General features: G+C 33.7%; 1 protein-coding gene across 1 annotated transcript; it reads right to left on the bottom strand.

Moving 5' to 3' along the window:
- Positions 1-18,449: 18,449 nt before the first annotated feature.
- On the bottom strand, positions 18,450-20,289 carry LOC128552677 (nephrin-like). The gene is made up of 4 exons (XM_053533720.1): positions 20,274-20,289; positions 19,484-19,786; positions 18,834-19,130; positions 18,450-18,571 (listed from the first exon to the last, which is right to left on the bottom strand). Exons 1-4 carry the CDS (start codon positions 20,287-20,289, stop codon positions 18,450-18,452), a joined length of 738 nt encoding a protein of 245 aa, XP_053389695.1.
- Positions 20,290-23,114: the final 2,825 nt, after the last annotated feature.

Here is a 23,114-nt window from a genome sequence, read left to right on the forward strand (position 1 = left end):
TTCCACAATGTTAGACAGTTATTCATCTCTATTCTTAAAGCTTTGCTGAAAAGAAAGAGATTGACTGAATGAATTTGCAGCTACATGTAAAGTTGTGAAAACATATTTATTCCGGAAGGGTCTAAATTGTACACCTGAAAGCTTGTAGTATAAATGTGTATTACTTGTATTATAAAAAATGATTTTCACGAAGTTTCTATGGTCGAAAAAAGTACGTCGTGGTGGGACTTTAAGCATTTCATCTTCCAAATGTCAGAATAACATTGTTTGTATCTAAGAAATTATTACCAAGCCGTGATAATAGTTGTATTTGTCTGTAAATATGTAAAATATGTAACACTGGATTTATAAATGAATAAAGGAGGTTTAACAGTTTGTGTTGATTTGTTACTCAGTGAATTTTATTTGTCAAATGCATCTTAAGCATAGTGTTCCTGTTTGCCACCAATTACATTTACTTTCCTATAAATTTGTCGTTCTAATGAATACTTTCAATTGGCTCAAAAGGTTTTGCACTTTCTATCATTAGCTATTAATTTCTGAAATTTAGATACGAAATGTAAAGGGCTAAATTTGAAAAAAGTTAAGCTTACTAACAAAAATTCTCATACGCAAGGCGAACATCATGAAAGTAAATGGGTGTAACCCTAGTTAACAGAGAAAAAGACTATGTATGAAGAATAAAATATTCTCATGTTCTAAATAGCCCGTTTGCTAGGAATTTTTCATATTAAGTGAGCCAATGTTGTAAGAAAGAGGTCTGGTATACGCAAAAGATCAAAACATTTGTAAATGGAGAGTTCAGAGCTTCAAATGGTTGAATGAATCTCTTCCGTCAGAATTCCAGACGTTTTAACCTTAATAAAACAGAAGAAAGTGGGAGAATAAAAATATGTTCAAAATTGCTTAGTAAAATTGAAGTGACGAAGGTAGCAGACAGTGTTGGAGACACTGCACTATTGCTTCAAACAAACGTGCAGACAGATACCCAAAATACATGGAGGAAATTATCCATCTTCTGTTGAGACAATGATACAGAAAGCTTATAATTTAGAAATTTGTCAGAGTATTAAAACAGATTTTATTATGTTATACACTTTATAATTATATGAAAGGAATGAATGTTTAGCTATTGAGATAAGCGGGTAGGTACAGTACCTTAAGTATTACAGCAACTTCCTTTCATTTTCACATTCAGATAAAACCCATCAGCATTTATTACAAGTTTTCCTACGCATGCCGTCTTATTGAGAATTCATATTGCTCGTTTGATTTGCATTGATAGTCATTCAAAACAGTTAACTAGACTGTTTGTAGTAGAGACGTCTCAGTGATAAATTCAAAACTAGGCATTAAATGTACTTCTTATAGGTACATGATACTTATCAATAACAAGCCAAAAAGGTTATAGATAAATCATGTTATTCTAACAAAGGCAAGAAATACATATTTAGAAACTTTGCTGCAGAGCGTCGAATATTTCTCCATTATATAAAATAATGCGAATACAATGTTCATCATTCTTTGCTTGTAAACGATTTATTATATCCGGAAAAAAAATCATCTTACCTGGTAATCGGCCTCAAACGACTCTTCATTTCTGCTAGAAACATACGAAAACAACTCAGTTACTTTAATTCTGTCTATCTTGTCTATTATTTCAGGTGAGTTGCAGTATTCTGTTCTTTCGTTTAAGATGACTGGAACGTCATCTACTTCTTGGAGACCATCAAACAATGTATCTCTAATTTGGACACTGTCACAATTTCTTTGCGTCCTGATGTGATTACCTGGTTTGAAAAAAAAATGCTGTTCATGTCATGTCAATTTTATGTCATTCATGCAACAGGTATGTCTTAGGTACTAATATTACATGGAAGATCAAATACGAAATTATATTACTGAAATTTACCGTAAGTGTGTACTTTGAATTAATCAATCTTTTGGCTAGGATCTACTGTTTCCATATTATATGGATTATTTTGAATTTAAATGTACTGATACCACAGACAGGATGTATATGTTACTATCTAGGAATGTGCTCTGCCTTTTAACACTACATTATAATATTATACTAGTTTTCTAAATTCTAAATAAACACCTGAACAAATAGTTTGTCGGTGTTGTACATGTAAGTTAGATTGGGTCATTCAACAAATAATGCAATTACTGCAACAAATCATTTAAATCATATGGTAACAATTCAAATTTAATGTATCACATTACAAAGTGATCATAAAAATGTTGGTGGTTCTACCCAGGGTCCCGCTCGTGATAAAATAATGCACGGAGGTAACCCTTGAGTCTTCCTGTACAAACAAAGCTTGAAAGTTGCCAGATGACCTACAATAACGTCAGTGCGACGTTAAAAACAATTAATAAATGAACAAATCTAACAAAAGTCATCGGGGAAGTAAGCTAAATTCAAAGAATAGAGATATTTCTTGGAAACATTATCAGTAAAGACAATACGGTGTAACGTGAGAGATATTCTCACACTTTGAGTGAAAAAAAAAACTAATTTAAAAATTAAATGGTGATTCTTTGATCACAATAACAGTTGCAAATGTAGATTTTAGATTTTCATATTTAGCCATAGTTGTGTGACTGCATTATGATTACAGCTTCAAAGAGGCATGGATGTTATCTAAGCATACGCACAATTTTGGCACGTTGCTTGCTTTGAGACACTTTCTTTATATCTATTTCAAATTTGCAATACATATAAATTACAAGCAAGATTAAGTTTAAAGCTTTTAGCCTTTTAACAATTCCTTCTCTAGTTCGTAATTTTTGCAACGTGGCTTCTGTCATTACAAAATTTCTTCGTGATTGCAATTAGTTCTTTGTATCTTATTTCCTGAAATACATTCATTCATTTTGTTCTTAGAAAAAAGTAAATAACGTGTAATGCGTCGTAAAGGAAGCATTAATATACTTTATATAAATTTGCTTTGAATAAAAATTAGTAAAATCTAAATACAAATTCTTAATAGATGGGAAGGATGAGAGTTAGGAGATCGTTCTGGAGCATATGCGGAACAAAAAGAGATATTGGCAATCTGCATAATTTGGATTATTATGTCATAAATGATCGATTTAATAAAAGTTTCAGGTCATTATTGACTGAAACTTTTCATATGTAAAACCGAAAGATGGATGTTTGAGCTTCATTGGAAAGGCTTTTATATTTAAAAACATCAGGTACTTATATCTAATTGGCCAAACGTTTGTAAAAGCAAACTCTAATGATAAACTTTTAAGATTAATTTTCATAAAATAAATTATATTACCTCAAAACATAATTTTATCCACATTAAAATCTAAAGCTGAAGAATGCAAAACAATAAATTCAATGGGCTATAGTTTTACAGATCATTGGATATATACATTCACAGCAATATTCTAGAAACTTAACATATTGTCAGTGACTGTACGCTTACTGATAAAAAAGATGATTTCATATAGTTTCCACAATGATCTTTTCATGTCGACTGGCAAGACATGCTCTTTAGGCATTCTTTCGTTGATGAGAAACGGATTCCCGTAAGATAAGTGAGAAGCGTTCGTGCAAATTGAACAATCTGAGGAATATTTATTGATATACATTTAAATCTTAAATAGCAAATGTTAAAGAAATGTTTGCATTATAAATTGATTTACCCTTCATATTATGCAATAATTAAATAAAGTCACTAATACAAAATTTTGCATAGAACTTACCATATAGACATGGTTATATATCGAAAATGCTCACCAGTAATCGGTACGTTTTGGTACACCCTTGCAGTTTCTTTCCTAGTTCTGCAATTGAGAACAAATAACAAGTAAACTAGCAATGCAAACCAGTTTATTAAACCTTCATGACGGACATGAAAATAGAAATGTAAACGTACACTGTACTTTAGTGAATTTGATAGGAAGCTTGGGGACGTGTAATTATGTGTATAAGGAGAATAGAAATTATTATAAATTATGGACATCTTTAAAAAAAAAAGATATAGATCTACACACGATTAAAGGTGCAATTCAGTTAGGTTGATGAAAAAAAAAAAGAACAGAATATGAACAGAAATTTCAAAAATAGCTGAGGGACGGTGTACGGCTGTATAAGAGTTTCTTGCACACCGGACTGGCGTTTCCGGTGATTTTACTCATGCTGGCAAAACCCATCTGGCACCCCCCATGCCAGATGACTCTCGTGCTGTTAATGACTAGTGGTTCGTGCACTGATAATATATTGTTTATGTAAAATACGAAAAAAGCAGAAACCTTGATAGTTTCTCTCTTTTCCTCATAGTATATTTCTCGATTCAAAATACGTAAGTTTACCGTAAGAACATAACGTTACGCTACAAACGATAACACTAAAGTGGAACTTTGTTATTGTGTGTAACACAAAACATCATGACTTCACTTCTGGTTACGGACGTGAATTTCCCGCGCTCTACTAAAAGAAAGAGTGCTACAAAGAAAGTATTTTTACCTGTTATGTGTAAATACGGTATGCAAGAACTATAATCTGCCAGAATAAAATGCTAACATGTACACGATATGCAAGAAAAATTATCAGTCATGTGTTTACGAATCGGATGAAAATATCCGTCCCTCGGCCACCTGCGCATGGGCGGTAATTCGGCAAGCCTCATTACCGCCCAATGCGCAGGTGCCCTCGGGACGGATATTTCTATCCGATTCGTAAACACATGACAGATATTATTAAGAGTACAAGGGTCTTGGTGTTTGGGAGTCACTGAAATATATAAAGCAGAGGATCATAACATTTTTTTTCGTCTTCTCATGTTTTGATAGACGGTACTCGACTGACTATTCGAATCGTTGTCCAAGAAGCAGGAATATTATCCCAAATGTTTTGATGTCTATAAAGTCTCAATCCAGTAGTTACATTATGGATATAGTAACTTGCATGCAATTTTTAAACTGAAGTTTCAAGTACAAAAGGGGACATGATTTGGCCAAAATGCATGTCAGAGTTATGGGACTTGATGCAATCAACTGGATTTGTAAACTCTAAGAAACATGTGAAGTTTCAATCTTATATCTGCATTTGTTTTGCAGATAAGATCTTGCAAATAAGACTAGAATTGTCCAAAAGGGGGCATAAGTTGCCCAAAATACATGTCAGAGTTATGGGACTTGAATAAGTGAGGTTAGTAACTGATTTAGAAAAAGAAAAAAATAAGTATCAAATCTACATGCCTTCAAAAAATATATATATTATTATTAATATGCATAATTTTGCCAAAATGCACGTAGGAGGGACTTGATGATTTCAACTAGTGTCATAACCCCGAAGACATACGTGAAGTTTCAGATATTAACATGGCATGTAATACTTCAACCAGGATTTTCTTATGCCAGAAGTGGGCATAATTTGGCCGAATACATGTCTTTGTTATGTGACTTGACACAGTGAAGTTGACAACTGACTTAGAAAAGAAATAGAAATAAGTTTCAAAGCTAAGTGCCTTTAAATGATAGCCATATGTACTTGTCAAGGGGGGGGGGATAATTAGACTAAATGCGTGTCAGAGTGATGGGCCTTAATGCAATCAACTAGTTTCATAGCCACGATGACACATGTATAGTTTCAATTCAATACCTGCATTGGACTTGAAGATTGAAACTTGCATGAAAGACTGTTAAGCAGAAATTTCTAAATCGAAACGGGGACATATTATGCCTAAATATATGTATGACCTATGGGACGACATGACCCAGAGAGGCTGGTAATTGACCTAGAAAAAGAAAGGTAAGTTGCAAAGCTATATGCCTTAAAATGATAGCCGTATGTACTTGTACGCAAAACTTTTACCTAGGATTTTCTAAGTCCAAAAGTGGGCATCATTTTCACAAAATACATAGCCGAGTTATGGAGCTTTACCCAGTGAGGTTGGTAATAGAGCGAGAAAAAGTTTCAAATCTATATGGCTTTAAATGATAGCCGTATGTACTGACATGCAAAATGTTAACCAAGGTGTGACGTCGAAGTCATGGCCAACGCCAGGATGAGTAGAATGGCTTGACTATTCTTCGAATACAAACACATGTAGTATTGTAGAGAATAGTCGAATAGTATTTTAGGTCAAACAGATCATTCAAACTGTCGTTTTCGTCTATCAAAACCGCAAAGGGTAGACAGTCACCTGTTTCACAAGGCAGATAACAATCGGCAAACAACCAGTCATCTATGTGACACGCTCCTACTATACTAAATTACGAGCCCTCCCTCTTAGCTCAAAAGAGAGTATACATATTTCGAATCGCGGGGTCATGAGTTCGATTACTAGGCGGGCCTTATGTCCTCCATGACGATTTGTAAAAAGACATTGTGTCTGAATTTATTTGTCCTCCACCGTTGATTCATACTGGGGAATAAGCAGTTACTTGCGGATAAGAGGAATAATTTGAGTCTTCAGTTCACCTTCCTTATCATGAAATTTACACTTCTCAGCCTTTTGCCGTAAAAGTGTGACAAAACTCGTCATTCGAATGCCCTTGCTGTTGTTTGATATTCCGAAATTCAAATCTTTCGAATTCTGTATTCTTTTTGGGCTTGAAGTAATCAGTAAGTTTTCTTTTGGTAACATCATAATTATCGCCACTGCCATCAAGATTTAGTGTTTCATAGATTTCGAAAACTTCGTCCCCAGAATAATGAAGAAAAAGTGCTTTTTTTTTTTTTTGCTTTTATTTTTGTCAACATTTAACGCCACAAATAAATTTTCTTATTTAGCGACGTATTTATTCCATCTTGTTCCAACAGAATTAATGTCAATATTTATGTCAAAGTTCGGAAAATACGGTAATCCTGTCATGTTCACAAAAATCTAGTGCTTTAATTAAAATTCTTCACCATCCTCGTCGCCAATGTAATATTGATGTTTAAAGATAACTGGCCATAAGTCGGATAATTAAATATATCTTTTATTAATGTAACTACAGCTCTGACTCTAAATCTCAAGTATAACAACATTCTCTATATACATACATATAAACATACAGATACGTAGCACACACTCTTTCTTATTGGATATATAATAAAGTAGGCGGAGTTATAATGTAACTAATTAATGATCTATACATATATTACAGCAGTTTCAACTGTCATAGTCTTTTTATGGTTGAAGTTTCTTTTCAAAGAAGGTTGTACATCAATATTACTGTGCGGCATTTTTGCGGATTTCACAAGACGGATATGTAAAAATATTTCAGGGAATCGATATCCTCACCAGATGCAGTTCTTGCTCCAGGTGACCAATATTTTGTCAAGCAGCAAACTCAGTTTTATAATGCAACAACGTATTATCAATTAAAGTGCTTACTAAAACGTATGTCCACCCGTAATTAGTAAAATGTAACATAACACTATATGGCATCCATAGCAGAAACATTAACATATATATAACATATGAAATAGAAAGGGTTTAAAAAGCTGCAGCTAGATATGTTATGAATGATCACTCATAGCAAAGCAGCTTGAATGTTTGAAACTCAAATATGGTAGACATTAGAACAGAGAAGAATTCACGCATTTCTAATAATGTTGTACAAATTATCACGCAACCTGGTCTTTGTCGTCACCTGGAAGTCTTCAAGAACCTAATATCATATAAACTCTTTTTCCAACGCTCGATCAGATACTGGAAAGACATACCTTATAACATAAAGGACTTCGCATCTTATGTAGTAATGTCATCATCCTGAACAGTGCTATATATATTACTGCTCATACTCTCTTAACGCATGCATACCATGTATCATGTAACAAAGCAACATATTTTAACGACTGCCCCGACCTCCAAGTTATGATTTTAAATTAATTGTTGGGAGTATCCCAGTAGATGTAAATGTAGATCATGTTCTTTCTTACAACTTTTAGCCGTAATAATTAAAACAATAGCATTTGTGATGAAAATTCGCAACTGCCTGTGGCGAGATTTGAACCGGAGTCGCTCAAGTTCTAGTCCAATGCTCTAACCACTGAGCTTAAATGTTTCTGATAAAGGGTCCGAGATTGACTTTAGGTGTGCACGCTATGTCTAAAACTTCCCGTCTTCGAGGAAAACTTCATTTATCATAAACGCGTCAGCCATATTTGCAAATAAATTGCAATTTCCAGCACAATATAAAGTCCGTATACTGGCTGAGACCCCGCGTTAAGATTTGAGGGCAAAACAAACAAAAAAGCATACCAGTTTACGACTAAAACTTACAACTTCCTGTGGCGGGATTCGAGCCCTGGATGCTCGGATGCTAGAAAAATTCTATAACTACTGGGCCAAAGAGTCGACTCTCTGACGTAGTTGTCAGAGATCTGCTTTAAACGTACGGCTATGCAACATTTAAACACATTTTATCATTTTATATCAGTTTTAAATTTATCCTAGACTTCATTTAAACAATAATTCTAATAAACAGCTACGCAGATCAGGTAAAAAGTTATACCACTAGGAGATTCACAAAGATTAATCAATGATTAGATCAAGAGATGTAGTATTTGGCCTTACTTGGACAATCCAACGTCCAGAGCGTGGCTCGGACTCACATCGGTGAGGAGCTAGTGATTCAATGTTTAACGACCTTAACCACTCTGCAGAGAAAGGTGCATGCATTTTATAGAAACAAGCTCTGACAATGTTTATGATATCATCATTAACGGGGTAGAAAATGTGACCTCTGGTGTGTAAACAAAATCTTCAATGATCTAATATATATGTAGATCTGGTAAACCATTTTCCAAATTCCTCCAGATTTTTGTAAACACAAACACCCAGATTTCAAACTTCACTAGGATTTCACTAAGATAAACTTATTATAAAAAAATCATAAAGATTTAATTGAAAGTATATCACAGTTTTAACAGTACAGTGTTAACGCCACATGGATGATGACGACGGACATTATAAAATAACATTGCTCACCACTGACACAAAATCGCATTACAATTTAAACATTATTAAAGCTAATTTAACAAAAAAGCGGAGTTAAAAACAAATGCAGTTTCTTTCAGCAATAGACGGCCACATGTTTTCTTTACTCTTTTTCCTTTCCTTCAACTACATCTTTTCTATTTCAGACTTTAAAATGATATGTTTATTTGTAGTGAAGGTAGAACATTTGTTGAAAATCCATTGCTTGATAAAATGTTTGCGATTGCTCACTTGACTCAAATGATTTTAGAAGTCTATGTTAAAACATAAATCTACAGTTAAGGTCAATTTTGATACATGATACAATTTTAACGATTGTGATAGAGGAAAAAGAGGTTATTATCTAGGGTAGAGCCAAATCTTATTACAAATGCAAAACTTAAATAAGTATGACAGTGAAAAACAAACCACAGAAAAAATAAACTAAAGTCATTCTTCACAGTTTAACTTGGACTAGTATAATAAACGGAGCTTTTCATACTCATCATACTTGTAAATAAATCATTTAAAAGAAACGTTTCACCTTTTTCTGTAGATCAATACACCAACAATCATAGCAGCAACAGCTACTATAAAAACAGTGGACGACACACTTCCACCTACAATGCCGATCGTGCTTGAAGACTGGGATTCTATCTGTGTACTAATTTGTGCTGAAAATAAAAAAGGAAACACTTTTTATAGCTATATTTTCTAGTAAAACACCCCACAGACGAGGCAACAATCGTTTACGATAACACAAGTTATTGTTAAGTTTCCGAGATAATCAAAAGATTTATATACATGACAAATAAATATCATTTAGAAGGTCATAAATAGATCTATTAAGCTCATATAATGTTTATCAAAACGATATTTTCATGCATTTTTCGTTTTGTGTAAAATTAATATAATATTATTTAATATAATAGTTATATATCAGTCCTTGTAACAGAGACCAGGACAAATAGATAGAGATGTAGGTAGCCTATAGTAAAAATCCATAGCCGCCCAGAGAAAAGTAGGCACAAGCTGTCCTAGACGGTGCTAGGGGGCGGGGGCAGTGTTGCATTTTCCATTACTGCTCATGAACATACTCAATCAAACCGAGTCTGCAATTTTCACTGTTTGCATTGTTCTCGGTGCTTCCGAGGGATCTACTTTCCAGATTTTATTACTGAGTAAGAAAAATAAACTTAGTAAATTATTCGCAGTCCTTATGGAGAATATTTATAAGTCATATTTTATGGTACAATATAGAAGAGCTAGCTTCTTTGGTGTCATGTCATGTCATTGATAACCATGGGAGGACGCAGTGACACACACACTGAAATTGTTCCAATAAGATTCAAAGCCAATGTCCATGCATATATTATACAAAATAAGATGATGCAGTACATTTACTTAATCATTTCTATTTCGTTTTGAAATCAGCTGTACAGATGTTAAAAACTGTTTTTCATTTATGACAACTGACATGTTACAAGTATTATCTGTTAAAAGTATAATTAAGTATTTAAAAAAACCTTTAATATCAAATATGTGTAGAGGACTATGAAACATGTTCTACAATATGTATTTTTACACGTAACTTCAACTTGTAGAGTTTTTCTTTCGTTGAGATATTTTAGCACAATGTTAAATGTAAGAAAGTTTGTTCTAGCGCAGGACATGTCCTTTATTAACATGTTACATTTATAAAAGCAACACAACAAGTCTTTTATACATTTTACATTGTCATGCATGATATTGGAGTATTTGTAATGCGCTCATCATCTTAAATCTAAGTCTGAAAATGTGCCTTACGTACATGTATATAGTGTTCATTAATGAACAAATCAAAAGAATGATATTATACTTGTGAATGATCATGAATAAGTTTTATTGACGAAAAGGATTATGTACGTCTTGTATAGAAAATTAGGCCACTTTAAATGTACGACGTTAAGCAGAAAATGATAAAGGTAAAACGTTCAATACTATGACCGTGTGAATTACAGCCAATATCAAACAAATGCTGCTTCAATGCACGAGAAATGTGTAGAATGGATATTTATTATTTGACTAAATAGAGTAAAATATTGTATAAGTTTATATTATGGTTAGTTTGACAGTCATTGCTTTCCAATATTTTAAGTCTTTTCAAATGGAATGTATCAATCGTTACGTTATTCGTTCGTTTATATATTTATTTATATATTTATTTATTTATTATGTAGTCATGTGTTAAAGTGTAAACCAACATTTTCACTCTACATTCTGGCCATTAGCCCAAAAGTCTAACACTATATTTCTATTTGTGATTTATACAAAAAGAAACACCTCAAAATGCAGCTGTCTTAAAATACCTATATGAAAGGGTATCTAAGTAAAACTCCATTCATGTAAACAACTTATTCTTGCATTGATATAATAGTAAATTAATGTTCTTATATTCCTTATCCAAATTTTTAATTCCTATGTCCCATTGACTAAGCTTGTATGTAAGATAATTAGTAGTGTAAGACATAACATTTGCCACAAAAATTCCTGCATTCAAAATGGATTTCACATGTTTTAATTTCAACAGTTATGTTAGAATTGTTAATGCTGAAGTTTTAATTTGTGTACGCCATATTTCTATTTATAAGTTTTAATTTGCAAATCACTAACTGTAAAGTTCATAATACAATTTACCAGTATTTCATCAAGTCTCATCAGATCTATTCGCATAATTTTTATTCAGAAAGTAGTTTTCTTACTTTCATACTTTATAATATGAAAATTGGTCTCGTACGCATTTAAAAGTTACAATCTAAAAACCAGAATTTAGAAGGGTACAAGTGATATTGGTATCCAGCTACACAGCAATTATGAGATACTGGTTCACATTTTAGACAGGGGTTCCTTTTTTTGTATTCCAGAAAATACCTCCCATCCTGTATTTAGAAGGCATTTCAGCCCAGAAATATCCCCCTTTGACAAGACACCTCAATCAGCCGCGCCTGGACAACCAATGAAACCTTTCTGAAAAAAAAAACAACAACACCTAAACCCCTGGAAAAGCCGTCTTAAAAGACCCCTCAACCACTAAACAGACACCTACTCTACAACCTTTTTTAAAGGAAAGATGCCTTCCATATAGGTTGTCCATTGGTGTCTGTCCAGGGGCATCTCTGGAGACAGCTTGTCCAGCGGGGTGTTTTTTTCAGGAAAATGCCTTCAATATAAGTAGTCTAGGTGGTGTTTATGGGGGTTGGGGTCTTTTGAGACCATTTTCGAAGGTGGGAGGGGAGGGGTGAGGGGATGTTTGTTTTTCAGAAAAAATGCATTCCATAAAATGTCCAGTGGGTGTCTGCTTTAGGGGGTAGGGTGGAGGCCTTTTGAGACGGGTTTTCTATGGGGTGTTTTTCCGAAAATAAAATGCTTTTTCCATATAGGTTGTTAAAGGGATGTCTGTCCAGAGGCGTCTCTGGAAACAGCTTTTTCAGATATTTTTCAGAAAAAAATGCCTTCCATGTAGGTTGTACTGTGGGTGTCTGTTCAAGTAGTGGAGGGGGCGTCTTTAAAGATGGCTTTTCAAGGGAGGTGTTATTCAGAAAATAATGCCTTCCATAGGTTGTCCGGGGGAGTTTTTCCAGAGTTGGAGTGACCTTTGGAGACAGATTGTACATAGGGTGTTATTCAGGAAAAATGCCTCCCAGAGTTTGTCCTTAGGGTGTTTGCGTGTCCGGGGGTGTCCGTCCAAAGGAGTGTCTCTGAAGAATGCTTGTCCAACGGAATGTTTTAGGGGTGTCAAAGAGGGTATTTGTGGGCTGAAATGACTTCAAAGTAGGTGCGGATTTTTTTCTGGAATAGCTCATTGAAGCGCCCTCTGTCTTACTTCTTTGTTATAATTTCTATTTAGCTGGGTACAAATATCACTGGTACCCTTATTAATTATATCTTTTAAATAATGCACACGAGACAAGTTGCCCATTGTAACTTTTAAGTTTGAAAGTACGAAAGAAAAATACTTTCTGAATGAAAAATATGCGAATAATGAGACTTGATGAAACACTTGTAAAGTGTTTTATGAAATTTTCAGTTAGCGATTGGAAAATTAGGACTTAGAGAAATAATACGGCAAACGAAAATTAAAACTTCGGCAAAAACAATTCAAACATTACTAAATTCTGTATTGCATGCAGGAATTTTTGTTTTTGTGATAAAATGTTATTTTTTACACTACATTTATTGATTATATTTTCCATACAATCAAATTAGAATATAGGACATATAAAAAGAAATCGGGACAAAGAATACTAGGATATTAATTAACCATCGTACCAATGTATATTACATGCAAGAATTGGTCATTTTCATGAAAGGATGTTTTACTTAAATACCCTAACAGTTCAGTTTCCCTGCTTAATGTCTAACATGTTACAATGGACTGGTCATTCATATTTTAGTGCTATGTATCATGCAATGAGAATTTCACTAAAAATAATTGCTGAACACGTTATATATATATTTACAAATATGAAGAAAGAATAAAATGAGATTTTCATCTCTAAAGTATATAAAAATATCTGTCGTATAATTATACAAATATCGAGACTTTGAATATTTTACATGACCAGTGAATATTTCCCCATCCCTAAATATGTTCTATTCACAGGAAATATATTTAGAGCAACGCCTCCAATCTGGTCATAAAATATCAAAGTAAAGTTTCACTTTGTATTAGACCTTTCTAACTCAATCGGACTGCGTATTTCGGAAATAATTGTGGGTCTTCTCAATACATTCATGTGCCAATAGTTAAGCTTTGTAATTAACGTATCGAAACTAATTTCATAATATAATTTTTTGATGTATTCTTCTTATGGTTTTCATTTTTCGTGTAAATTAACGTACTTCAGCATTGTATTGTTCTTTCCTTCGTGGCAACTACAATTATTATGAAATTCATTAATTGTACGATGGCTCAACACACTCCTCGTCTTTAGTGGTACTAAGTCCAAAGATTTTGTTTTGTGATCTACAAGTTCAGGCTCAGTTTGCCTTTTTGTTGAAGTGATATGGTGGAAATAACGCGGAAATAGCCTGGTAAGACACGGACTGCAAAGCCGCGAAATTCACTACCCGGTGCTAGGAGACTGACCGGAAAGCTTTAAATGTTTTACAGACATTCTAACTAAAACTAATAGCGAAATTTAAATGGCACTCTTCTGAAGCACTTTGTTTGAATATAAGAAAAACCTGTCGACATATTGTGTCAGGTTCTTACAGCTATGTGCTAATACTTGCAATTCATGAAGTTATCTTCGGTCTAACTTAAACTGACAATATCTTCGCCACATCACATTGCGTGTTATTACTAACCCCCGCAGCTCAGGTGCATATCTAAAGTCTAAACAACTTTTGTTGTGGGTATATGCTGTAGGCAGACTGTACATGCCAATTGTAAAGTGTTAAGTTTTGACAAATTACAAAGATATCCATTTGCATTTATTCTTCTTTTAGCGTTCCATTTCCTAACTTGAAATGTTGCGGACAGTAGAAACGAACATCTTTTTATAATTAGAGGTAACATCATTTTTTAGCTTAACCATATTTCGGAGCAACATAGGGCGATTTTGGAACAGTTCTACTTACGTAGGCCTATCAAACAGAATAGATAATGGCACAGTATAATTATATGCACAGGTACATGTATGTTCTTTCCTAAGTTCTAAAATCTAATCGTGACGTGTCCGCTATTATCGTATAGTGCAGCAATTTTCCTTTTAATATTTGCTACATGGTTAACATTGTATCATACATAAATAGACAAACACTGTGCTGATATTTAACAAAAATGGAGAACATTCATATTTGATCGGAAGTTGCATAAAAACTGAGCCCCTACATGAACTATTTTGCAATTTATTCACCTATGTAAGAAAGCATCCATTTCGTGTATTCTAACTAACTATCATCTACTTTACAGGTAAGAAGTCAAAATTTCAAATTCATAAATATAATGCACCTTCCCTAACCGGTAACGTGGAGTTATTTGTTTTGTTGGTGATAGAAAAGTTTCTTTTCACATATTTTCTTTTAAATTAGCTGTATTGATATGTTATGAAGGTTACAAATAACTTTTTTCTCAGATTTAGGCCTGGGCTCAAACTTAAAGCAAACTGAACTATTCTCGTCTTTGACTTAAATGTCTACAACAGTCTACAGCTAATTTACTTGACCATTTTTTTGGACTCAGTAAGCTTCAATATTTACCAAGTTAATTGTCGTTGGGGTAGCTACGCATGAGAGATATCGTACCGTCTATGCACTTGCTCACTCTAGATATTCACTGACGTCATGTATTGAATGACATAATTGGACATTAGAGTTTGAAAAGTTATTTTGTCATGTCGGGCTTGTTAAATGTGTAGAAGGCTGTATTCTAAGAAGGCTGAAGCAGTTGACGACTTTGTATCGGGCATGTTCTTTCTTTATTATGCATTTGAAAAAGACTGTGATTAAAGATATTGTTTCAAATACATAGTTCAGTTATCTGTCGAAATTCTTTGAAACACTGCCACAGATTGACTGGATCAAATTTCGGACGATGGATTTTCTGTGTAAAACGTATGACTATTAAAACTGAAACGGATACCGATATGAAAGATTTTTATAAATGGAATCTTGTGATTTATCGCAACTGGATTTTTTTTTAAATCGCAACATGTTTTAACTTCTATGCTCCTGTTCCATTTCTTCATATCAGTCCAAAGTTGAGGTCGAAAAATAGGTGGGACAGACTTTAGTTAAAAAATCATCTGAGATTTTACTGTTGGTAGTATTCTGTGGACGTTTCATGTAAATCGTGCAAACACTATGACCTTTAGACTTAAAAAGTAACATTGCTGGCGTCGAACGATGAACGACGGGCAGTGGTCTTAGGTTGTCACAATATATATGTGGTACACACTCAAGAGCATCTTAAAAATTGCCAGTGCCTGGACCGGGATTTGAACCTCGGACCTCTGGATTGACAGTCAATCGTGTTACCAACAGCCTACACTGAGCATTTTATGCTAAAATGAATGACTGAAAGTTTTTTTTCCAAATAGTTTATTAACAAGGTAATGCAATATTTTTCAAAAGTGTACATAGTAGTAAGCAATCCAATTGTCTATACGTGTTAATCAAAGAAGCAAATATGATATATTCCAAACACAATTTGTAGAGGTTTATATTTAAAAAGGGAGATAATAATTAAATTCATTATTTTTTTTTGTTTTGGAAAAATTTTATAGAGTTATTTACTACATTTACAATTAATTGAGAATATGAATAGGCTAAAAATCAAAGCTGACAGTTTCAACAGTCATAAGAGTTTACAGAAAGTTTACGTTACTGTACATGCAGTACATAGTTGTGAAAAAATAAGATATTACCAAACTCAAGTAAGCATTCTTAACATAATGCAGGAAATTCTATTTCTCAGGAACGTTACTCTGATTTGTAAAGTTACTGCATTCATACCGTTCGAATAATGCGTATTTCATCTATGTATCCAATACCGTGAATACGTGTCTATTCATGTTATCGAGCTAACTTGGTGAGCTCCTAGGTCATGCTCTTGTGAATGTAATATATGTGTCTGATAGAGCCTATACATAGCAAAAAGCTAGTTAAATCGGTGGTTAGTTTGTGGATATAAATGATCAAAAGCCTTTAATAAACAAATTAAATGCTATTCCATTCTGTTATAAATGGTTGAGCTTATAATTAAGTTAATGTTAGATCTGAACCTGTTTTTGAACAGCTCTATCTCCTAAAAGCATTTAAGAAGCAAATACATTCTAGTCTATTTTAAATTAGTCAGCTATAGTTATAACATTTTTCCAAACAGCTTGCTCAAACTGTTCATTATAAATTGAACATAAATAAACAGGAAAATTTATTACACTCTTTCCTTTTGTATCACAATATGTTTGTCGATGTCCAATTATCGTAGCTTAACCATTCTCATGTATTACCAACTACAGCAAAGACCGATCATCTGTGAGTTCTTTTAGGCTTGACTTACTTCTACTACATAACGTTATAGCGACCTTCAAAAGTACAAACATGTAAAAAGGAACGACAAAATCGAAACGACGAACAAGAATTAATTGCCATCAAGACAATTTAAAAATACATTATCCACAATAAAGTTCATGTGTAAATGTTGAGTTCTGCTCAACCCGGGGCTAGAGGGCGTGGACGGTAGTATGCATTTCCACTACCGTCCATGAACAGGCTCAATCAAACCGAGCCTGCAACATTTTCGTTTTTGTTGTGTTGAGCGACCTGTGGAGTTTCAACTTTTTCTATTTTATTATCACAGCAGCGTTGTTTGTGCCGTGTGGCGGCCGTAAAAAGTCTCCCCGTACATTCAATCAGGGCTGTTATATTTCGATCTTCTCAGATCGTTCAGCACGACTTTTATATCATATTATTGGTACTGTTTAGTTTCTCAACATGACCATTTCGGCCTGGGTGGTTCCAATACTCCCGCTTTCATAGCCTTGGGTATTGTTTAATCACCCCTTGGATATGGTGCCTGCTTTTTAAATTTGTCTTTTGACAGTTCCTGTGATACGCAGGCTCCATAACCTCAGATCCCCTTCCTGAATTCCAGTTTGATTAGTTTTGCCCATTGTTTTCTCGTTTGGGGCAAACCCTTTATTTTATCTGGGGACCAAACGCCGCTCTTCATGGAATTACACGCCTCAACACGTGTGTCATTGAAGGTTCCATGTTCACCGCCGTTTGAATACATCTGCGGATGTCTCTAAATTGCTTTGTGTACTTTTAGCATGTGTAAATGTTGAGTTCTGCTCAACCCGGGGCTAGAGGGCGTGGACGGTAGTATGCATTTCCACTACCGTCCATGAACAGGCTCAGTCAAACCGAGCCCGCAACATTTTCGTTTTTGTTGTGTTGAGCGACCTGTGGAGTTTCCACTTTTTCTATTCTATTTGTTTCTATTACACAGGCATTCTTTATTTTGCTCTAAGACTTGAAATATTTATGTATGTTACGTTCGTTCTGTGTGTATTACATTTTTTATTTAGAGTAATTAGGTTTAGATATTTTCAAACCATATTGTCATCATTTTCGTCCCGTATCTCTTTTCACCTTATTTTACCTGCGTTATTGGTCGGAAAAATAATTGGATCTGCAAATAAAATTTTCAGAGATGATATATCATTACGTACAAGTTTGTGTGTTTGTTTTGGGTTTAACGCTTTTTTTGTATTTCAGTCATGTAACGCTGGGCATTTAACCTAACCAAAATTTCTGGATTCTGTACCAGTACAAACCCTTTCTTCGCAAATAATTACAAACTATCACCCCGACCCCTCCCTGAATTATCAGAGGTGGATAATAAATAATTTCATCTTTTATCAAATCTGAACGGAGAGCATACTAACCGCTCGGTGATCGAGCTCGCGTCCCCGCGATCCAAAGCTCTCCTTCCTGTGCAAAACAGGTGGATTTATACAACGTACAGGATCAGGACACTTGATAAAGAGGTAAACTTCCAATGTCGGGGAAACGTAAAATGCCAGGGTTCTTTCTTTCTGTTTTGGGAACATAGTCTATACCCCCATTATTGGGAATTTTGTTGCGTAAATCTTCCAAATTTGGAAATATTTAGTCCCATAGGCTATAGTAAGGATGTGTTTAAGCACCTTCTCATACACTTGTTTCACATTGTACAACCTCTTTAACATATTGCCATTACAAAATTGTTCATAATTTGGTCAATATTTGTGCAATTTTGATGATTTTTTTCAGAATGTAGATTGGGAATTTGGGAAAAATACATACTTTTTGGCATTGGGAATATAGCCAAATAACGGCTATAAAAAGGCCGAAAAAAACCTGAATGCGTACCTTTTGTTGTAAAATGGAGAGTTTCAGTGTCAGCAGACACTCCTTCTTCATTGCTTGCAAACATTTTTACTCGGTACGCCGTCATACTAAACAAACCAGATAGTTTATAAATCATGTCTTTGGCTCCGTCATCTTTAACAGATGTGTTCTGCCATTGTTGTTGCGTATATCTCTTATAAAGCAAAATGAAGGTTTGCGGATAGCCACCGTTGAATCCAGGCATCCACTTTAAAGTAACTGATGAATCAGTGATTGAGTCAACAATGTAAGCGAAGTTCGTTGGCGCTTCAGGCTTATCTACAACAAAGATATTCATTTTACCAGACAACTACAACCAAATAATATTATTCATGCGTTAACATAGTATAACAATTTCTACGTCAAAGTAATTTGGCATTCCTCTCCTGAATGAAAATTATTTGCTCAAAGCCAGTCTTTGACACAGTACAACTTATCTTCGCATTGTATAAGCATTTTAAGGTTTTTATTTTATAAATTGATATTTTCAATCACAGTCATATCAAAAAATGAAATTACGTGATGAAGTTATACCTCTTTTAAAACAATCAAACTGTTTCTTGATTTTGTTGAGATATTTAAGCATTAGAAATTATTTTACAAATTAAAATACTATATGCTTGAACACTTACCCCTTGCTACAAGTTCAAAAGAATGATTATAATGTCCAACGGTATTTGAGACACGAACTTTATATATCCCAAAGTCGGTTTCCGTGATGTTTGTTATAGATAAGTTAGACTGTAACTTTTGTGATGACATGATAAATTTATGGTCTTCGTTTTCTATTGTGGCATTTTCCTTGAACCACATAAACGTCGTTTTGTTAGATTCATCTAGGTAATCACGAGCTGTAAATTGCAGTGTTACTTGAGCATGCAGGGTAGCTGCAATCTTTCCATCTTTAGCGTTATCAGACAAAGGTTTAGGAGGACCTGTAATTTATTAATTTATTATGAAACCGATACAGATAACATCAATAAAAAATAACATCTTAATATATACTAGTTGCTTTAGATAACATGTTCTTTTTTTATTTCTACCATACATTGTGGTTACCACGAAAATAAAACAATAACTCGTGTGATCAGATACATGTATGATATGCTCACGCATAGGCGTATGTTATCGGCCTTTCTTTATGCTGAAGCATGTTTGAAACTGAAAGTTATAGCAACATTTCATAGTTTCAGTGAAACATAAGGAAATGGAAATTATCATATATATATATATATATATATATATATATATATATATATATATATATATATATATATATATATATATATATATATATATATGTATATATAATCAGTTTAATTCCTTATCTGTCTATCATACAAGCACTTACTAAAATTTTGCTGGAGCAATTTTAAATTTTACATCAATGAAACTATGGATATATTTAAGTAAAATTGATACAGGAATACTGTGCCATAGTTAGTGTATCGAAACAAATATTGAAAATACTAAGAATTTACATGTTCTAGTTTAACATTCGAAATAATGTTTTCAAGTCGAGTGTCTAATACACGTGGAAAAATATTTTATGTCAAATTTCAGTTATCGATCCCTTCGATTTCGAGACACCGTGTTTGAATACTAGAACTATTAGTAAGTGTATATATATTGTTTAAGTAAGGCCAATAAAATAACTTTAGAATTACAAACAGGCTTAGTTTATATTTTACAATTCAACACGATTTAAAAAAGATATACCAGTTTGTTTATAAACAAGATACATCATGTATATACGTCTAGTAGGCCAGTTTGTGTAACCCAGATTCTTCTCACTTTTTATCTACCAAATGACCGATTTCCCTATATGTTTGATTCATTGCGATAAATTTAGTCAGATTGATGAATGTATTTAAATATGATAATGAATTTATGATAGAACTAAACTAGACATTTTGGTGCATTTTACTATATTATTTAGACGTGTTTATTCAAGAACATGTATAATGCATGAAATTAACTGGACATGGAAAATACTGCATCTTACATACAGAGTGACACAATTTGGTGTGCCTTTATAAGTATAAAAAAAGCCAACAAATGGCCTACAAATTACCCTTGACGGCTTTATTTGTTAATGACAAACGATGTCCAGTGTTAACTGTATAAAAAAATAAATTTCAGGGGATATTCATAAGGCCATAGTATTGTCATAGCACAAGGTTAAAGGTCAAATAAGGGTAATTTTGTTATAAACGTCATATTCTCGCCATTCTTGCTACTTTTTAAAATATGAAATTTCAATTTTACAGCGATAAATATGTAAATAGACAGTACGCAAGGAACTCCGTGTAGATTTATCAAATTTAAGACTGACGAAATTCAAAAAGACTGAATAGGTGTAGTAAATGTTTGTCAATATTTAAAGGCTATCCTTTTAAAACTTCTGTTTTTAGGTTTACACTTTTTAAAAAGTCTTGATCAAAATCTTTATTTCCATTACAGGGTGAAAAATTCTAAGTGCATTTTTAAAAATAGTATATACTGTTGACACTTAATAAAATCGTGGGTAACACATACACAACTGTGTATTTTAGTCTAAAACTTGTAAAAAGCTTTAAAAATAGTATAGTCCACCAAAATTGTTAAATGTTCATGAAATGTCAGGGTTGTTTGATTTCCTTTCGATATATCTGTTATATTACGTATATCGTTGGCAATTTAATGGTTATACTGTATGTAAAAGGCGTATTAACAGCACGTGTATATGACAATTTCTGTGTAAACACACTTTTAAAAGTGCCCTGTTAAATCATTCTCTGAATACGACAAAAGAAATAAAAACAAAACACACACACATACACACAAAGGGAAAAACAGCAGAGATGAAAAAAGAGCTTACATGACTTTCATATAAATTTGAAATGAATAAAACCCATACTATCAAAAAATAACGTAAAATATTACGGGAAAAGATCCAGCAACTGTTTTCAAAGATAATTCCGGAAATTTACGATCCTGTTCAGCTCCCGTAAATATCTAAAATAACGGTTTTCCCAGTAACTGTGAGATGTAGTGAAAATGCATCAAAATTAACATGAATTCACGAAATATTGGTACCAAGGTTATAAATCTTGTGTAATATGATGTGGGTGATAAGTTGGATCAAATCCGTTAAGTAATAACTTAGTTAGAGTGTAAGTGCATCAAAACTTAAATCTGAAATTCTAAGTAGAAGCAGGAGATAATTCATTAAATATTTGTGAAAGAGTTATGGTCATGTTGTCATATGATGTAAGTGACGATGTTGAATAACTGTTTAAACTTAGAATCAAATCAATTTATTTAGTATGAACTGAGGCAATCGTGAAAGTACATGAAAGCTTTATCCTGAAATTCTAAGTAAAAGTGGGCATAATTCATGACATATTGGTATCAGAGTTATTGAACTTGTGTTACCGTACTTTAGGATATTTTCGCGTCGGCAAAATGTAGTGGTTTTATATTTCTATTTCTCGCATAACAACGATGTGGCCCCCATAGGGGGCGAAAGGGCGCTCCTTTCATCCTAAAGTAATAATTTGAACAATCTTGGTAACAAGGTCTGGGTCTTGTGGTTTCGGAAAAGAAGATTTTTTGAGACCTCCGGGGCCGGGCTATATCTGACCAGGGGAATAATTTGAGCAATCTTGGTAGAGGTCTACTAGGAAATGCTACATACCAACTAGACCCTAGACAATTTGTTTGTGTACAAGGCAATTTTCAAAGTTTTCTCAATGAAAGTCTTTACAAACCATGTGACCCAGGGGACGGGGCCATATTTGACCCTAAGGGAATGATTTGAACAATCATTGTAGAAGACCACAAAATGATGCCACACATCAGATATCAACGTCCTAGGCCCTGTGGTTTTTGACAAGAAGTTTTACCCTCCGCTTGCCATGGTAACCAAAGTTCTGCAGGGAATTAAATTTTTTCAACAATTTTGAAAGGGGACACGCAAGGATCATTCCTGTGAAATTTGTTTCAATTCTTCCCAGTGGTTTTGAAAAAGAAGAATCTTTTAGAAAATGTTGACGGACACACGACGGTCACAAAAGCTAACCATAAGTCTTTGGCTCAGGTGAGCTAAAAAGGGGAATGATGAGGAATGCCTATTTTAAGCTTGAAACAATTTTATCAAGCAATGAGTGCATTAAAACCTTAAAAAAGTGCGGAAGCAAAAGGACACTGACGCATGATCGAGTATGGGCAGCTCTTTATAACTTGTAAAGTTAAGCCAACCTGACAATGCTGAAGTCAGTT

Source organism: Mercenaria mercenaria, unplaced genomic scaffold (assembly GCF_021730395.1).
Source record: "Mercenaria mercenaria strain notata unplaced genomic scaffold, MADL_Memer_1 contig_3023, whole genome shotgun sequence".
Taxonomy (NCBI): domain Eukaryota; kingdom Metazoa; phylum Mollusca; class Bivalvia; order Venerida; family Veneridae; genus Mercenaria; species Mercenaria mercenaria.

Excerpts from the sequence above, each read along its gene's own strand:
- LOC128552677 (XM_053533720.1), bottom strand. Across the intron at positions 19,131-19,483 it reads TTTTGAACTTGTAGCAAGGG|ATAAGCCTGAAGCGCCAACG; the intron begins GTAAGTGTTCAA and ends TCTTTGTTGTAG. Across the intron at positions 18,572-18,833 it reads TCTCCATTTTACAACAAAAG|ATTTACGCAACAAAATTCCC; the intron begins GTACGCATTCAG and ends CAAATTTGGAAG.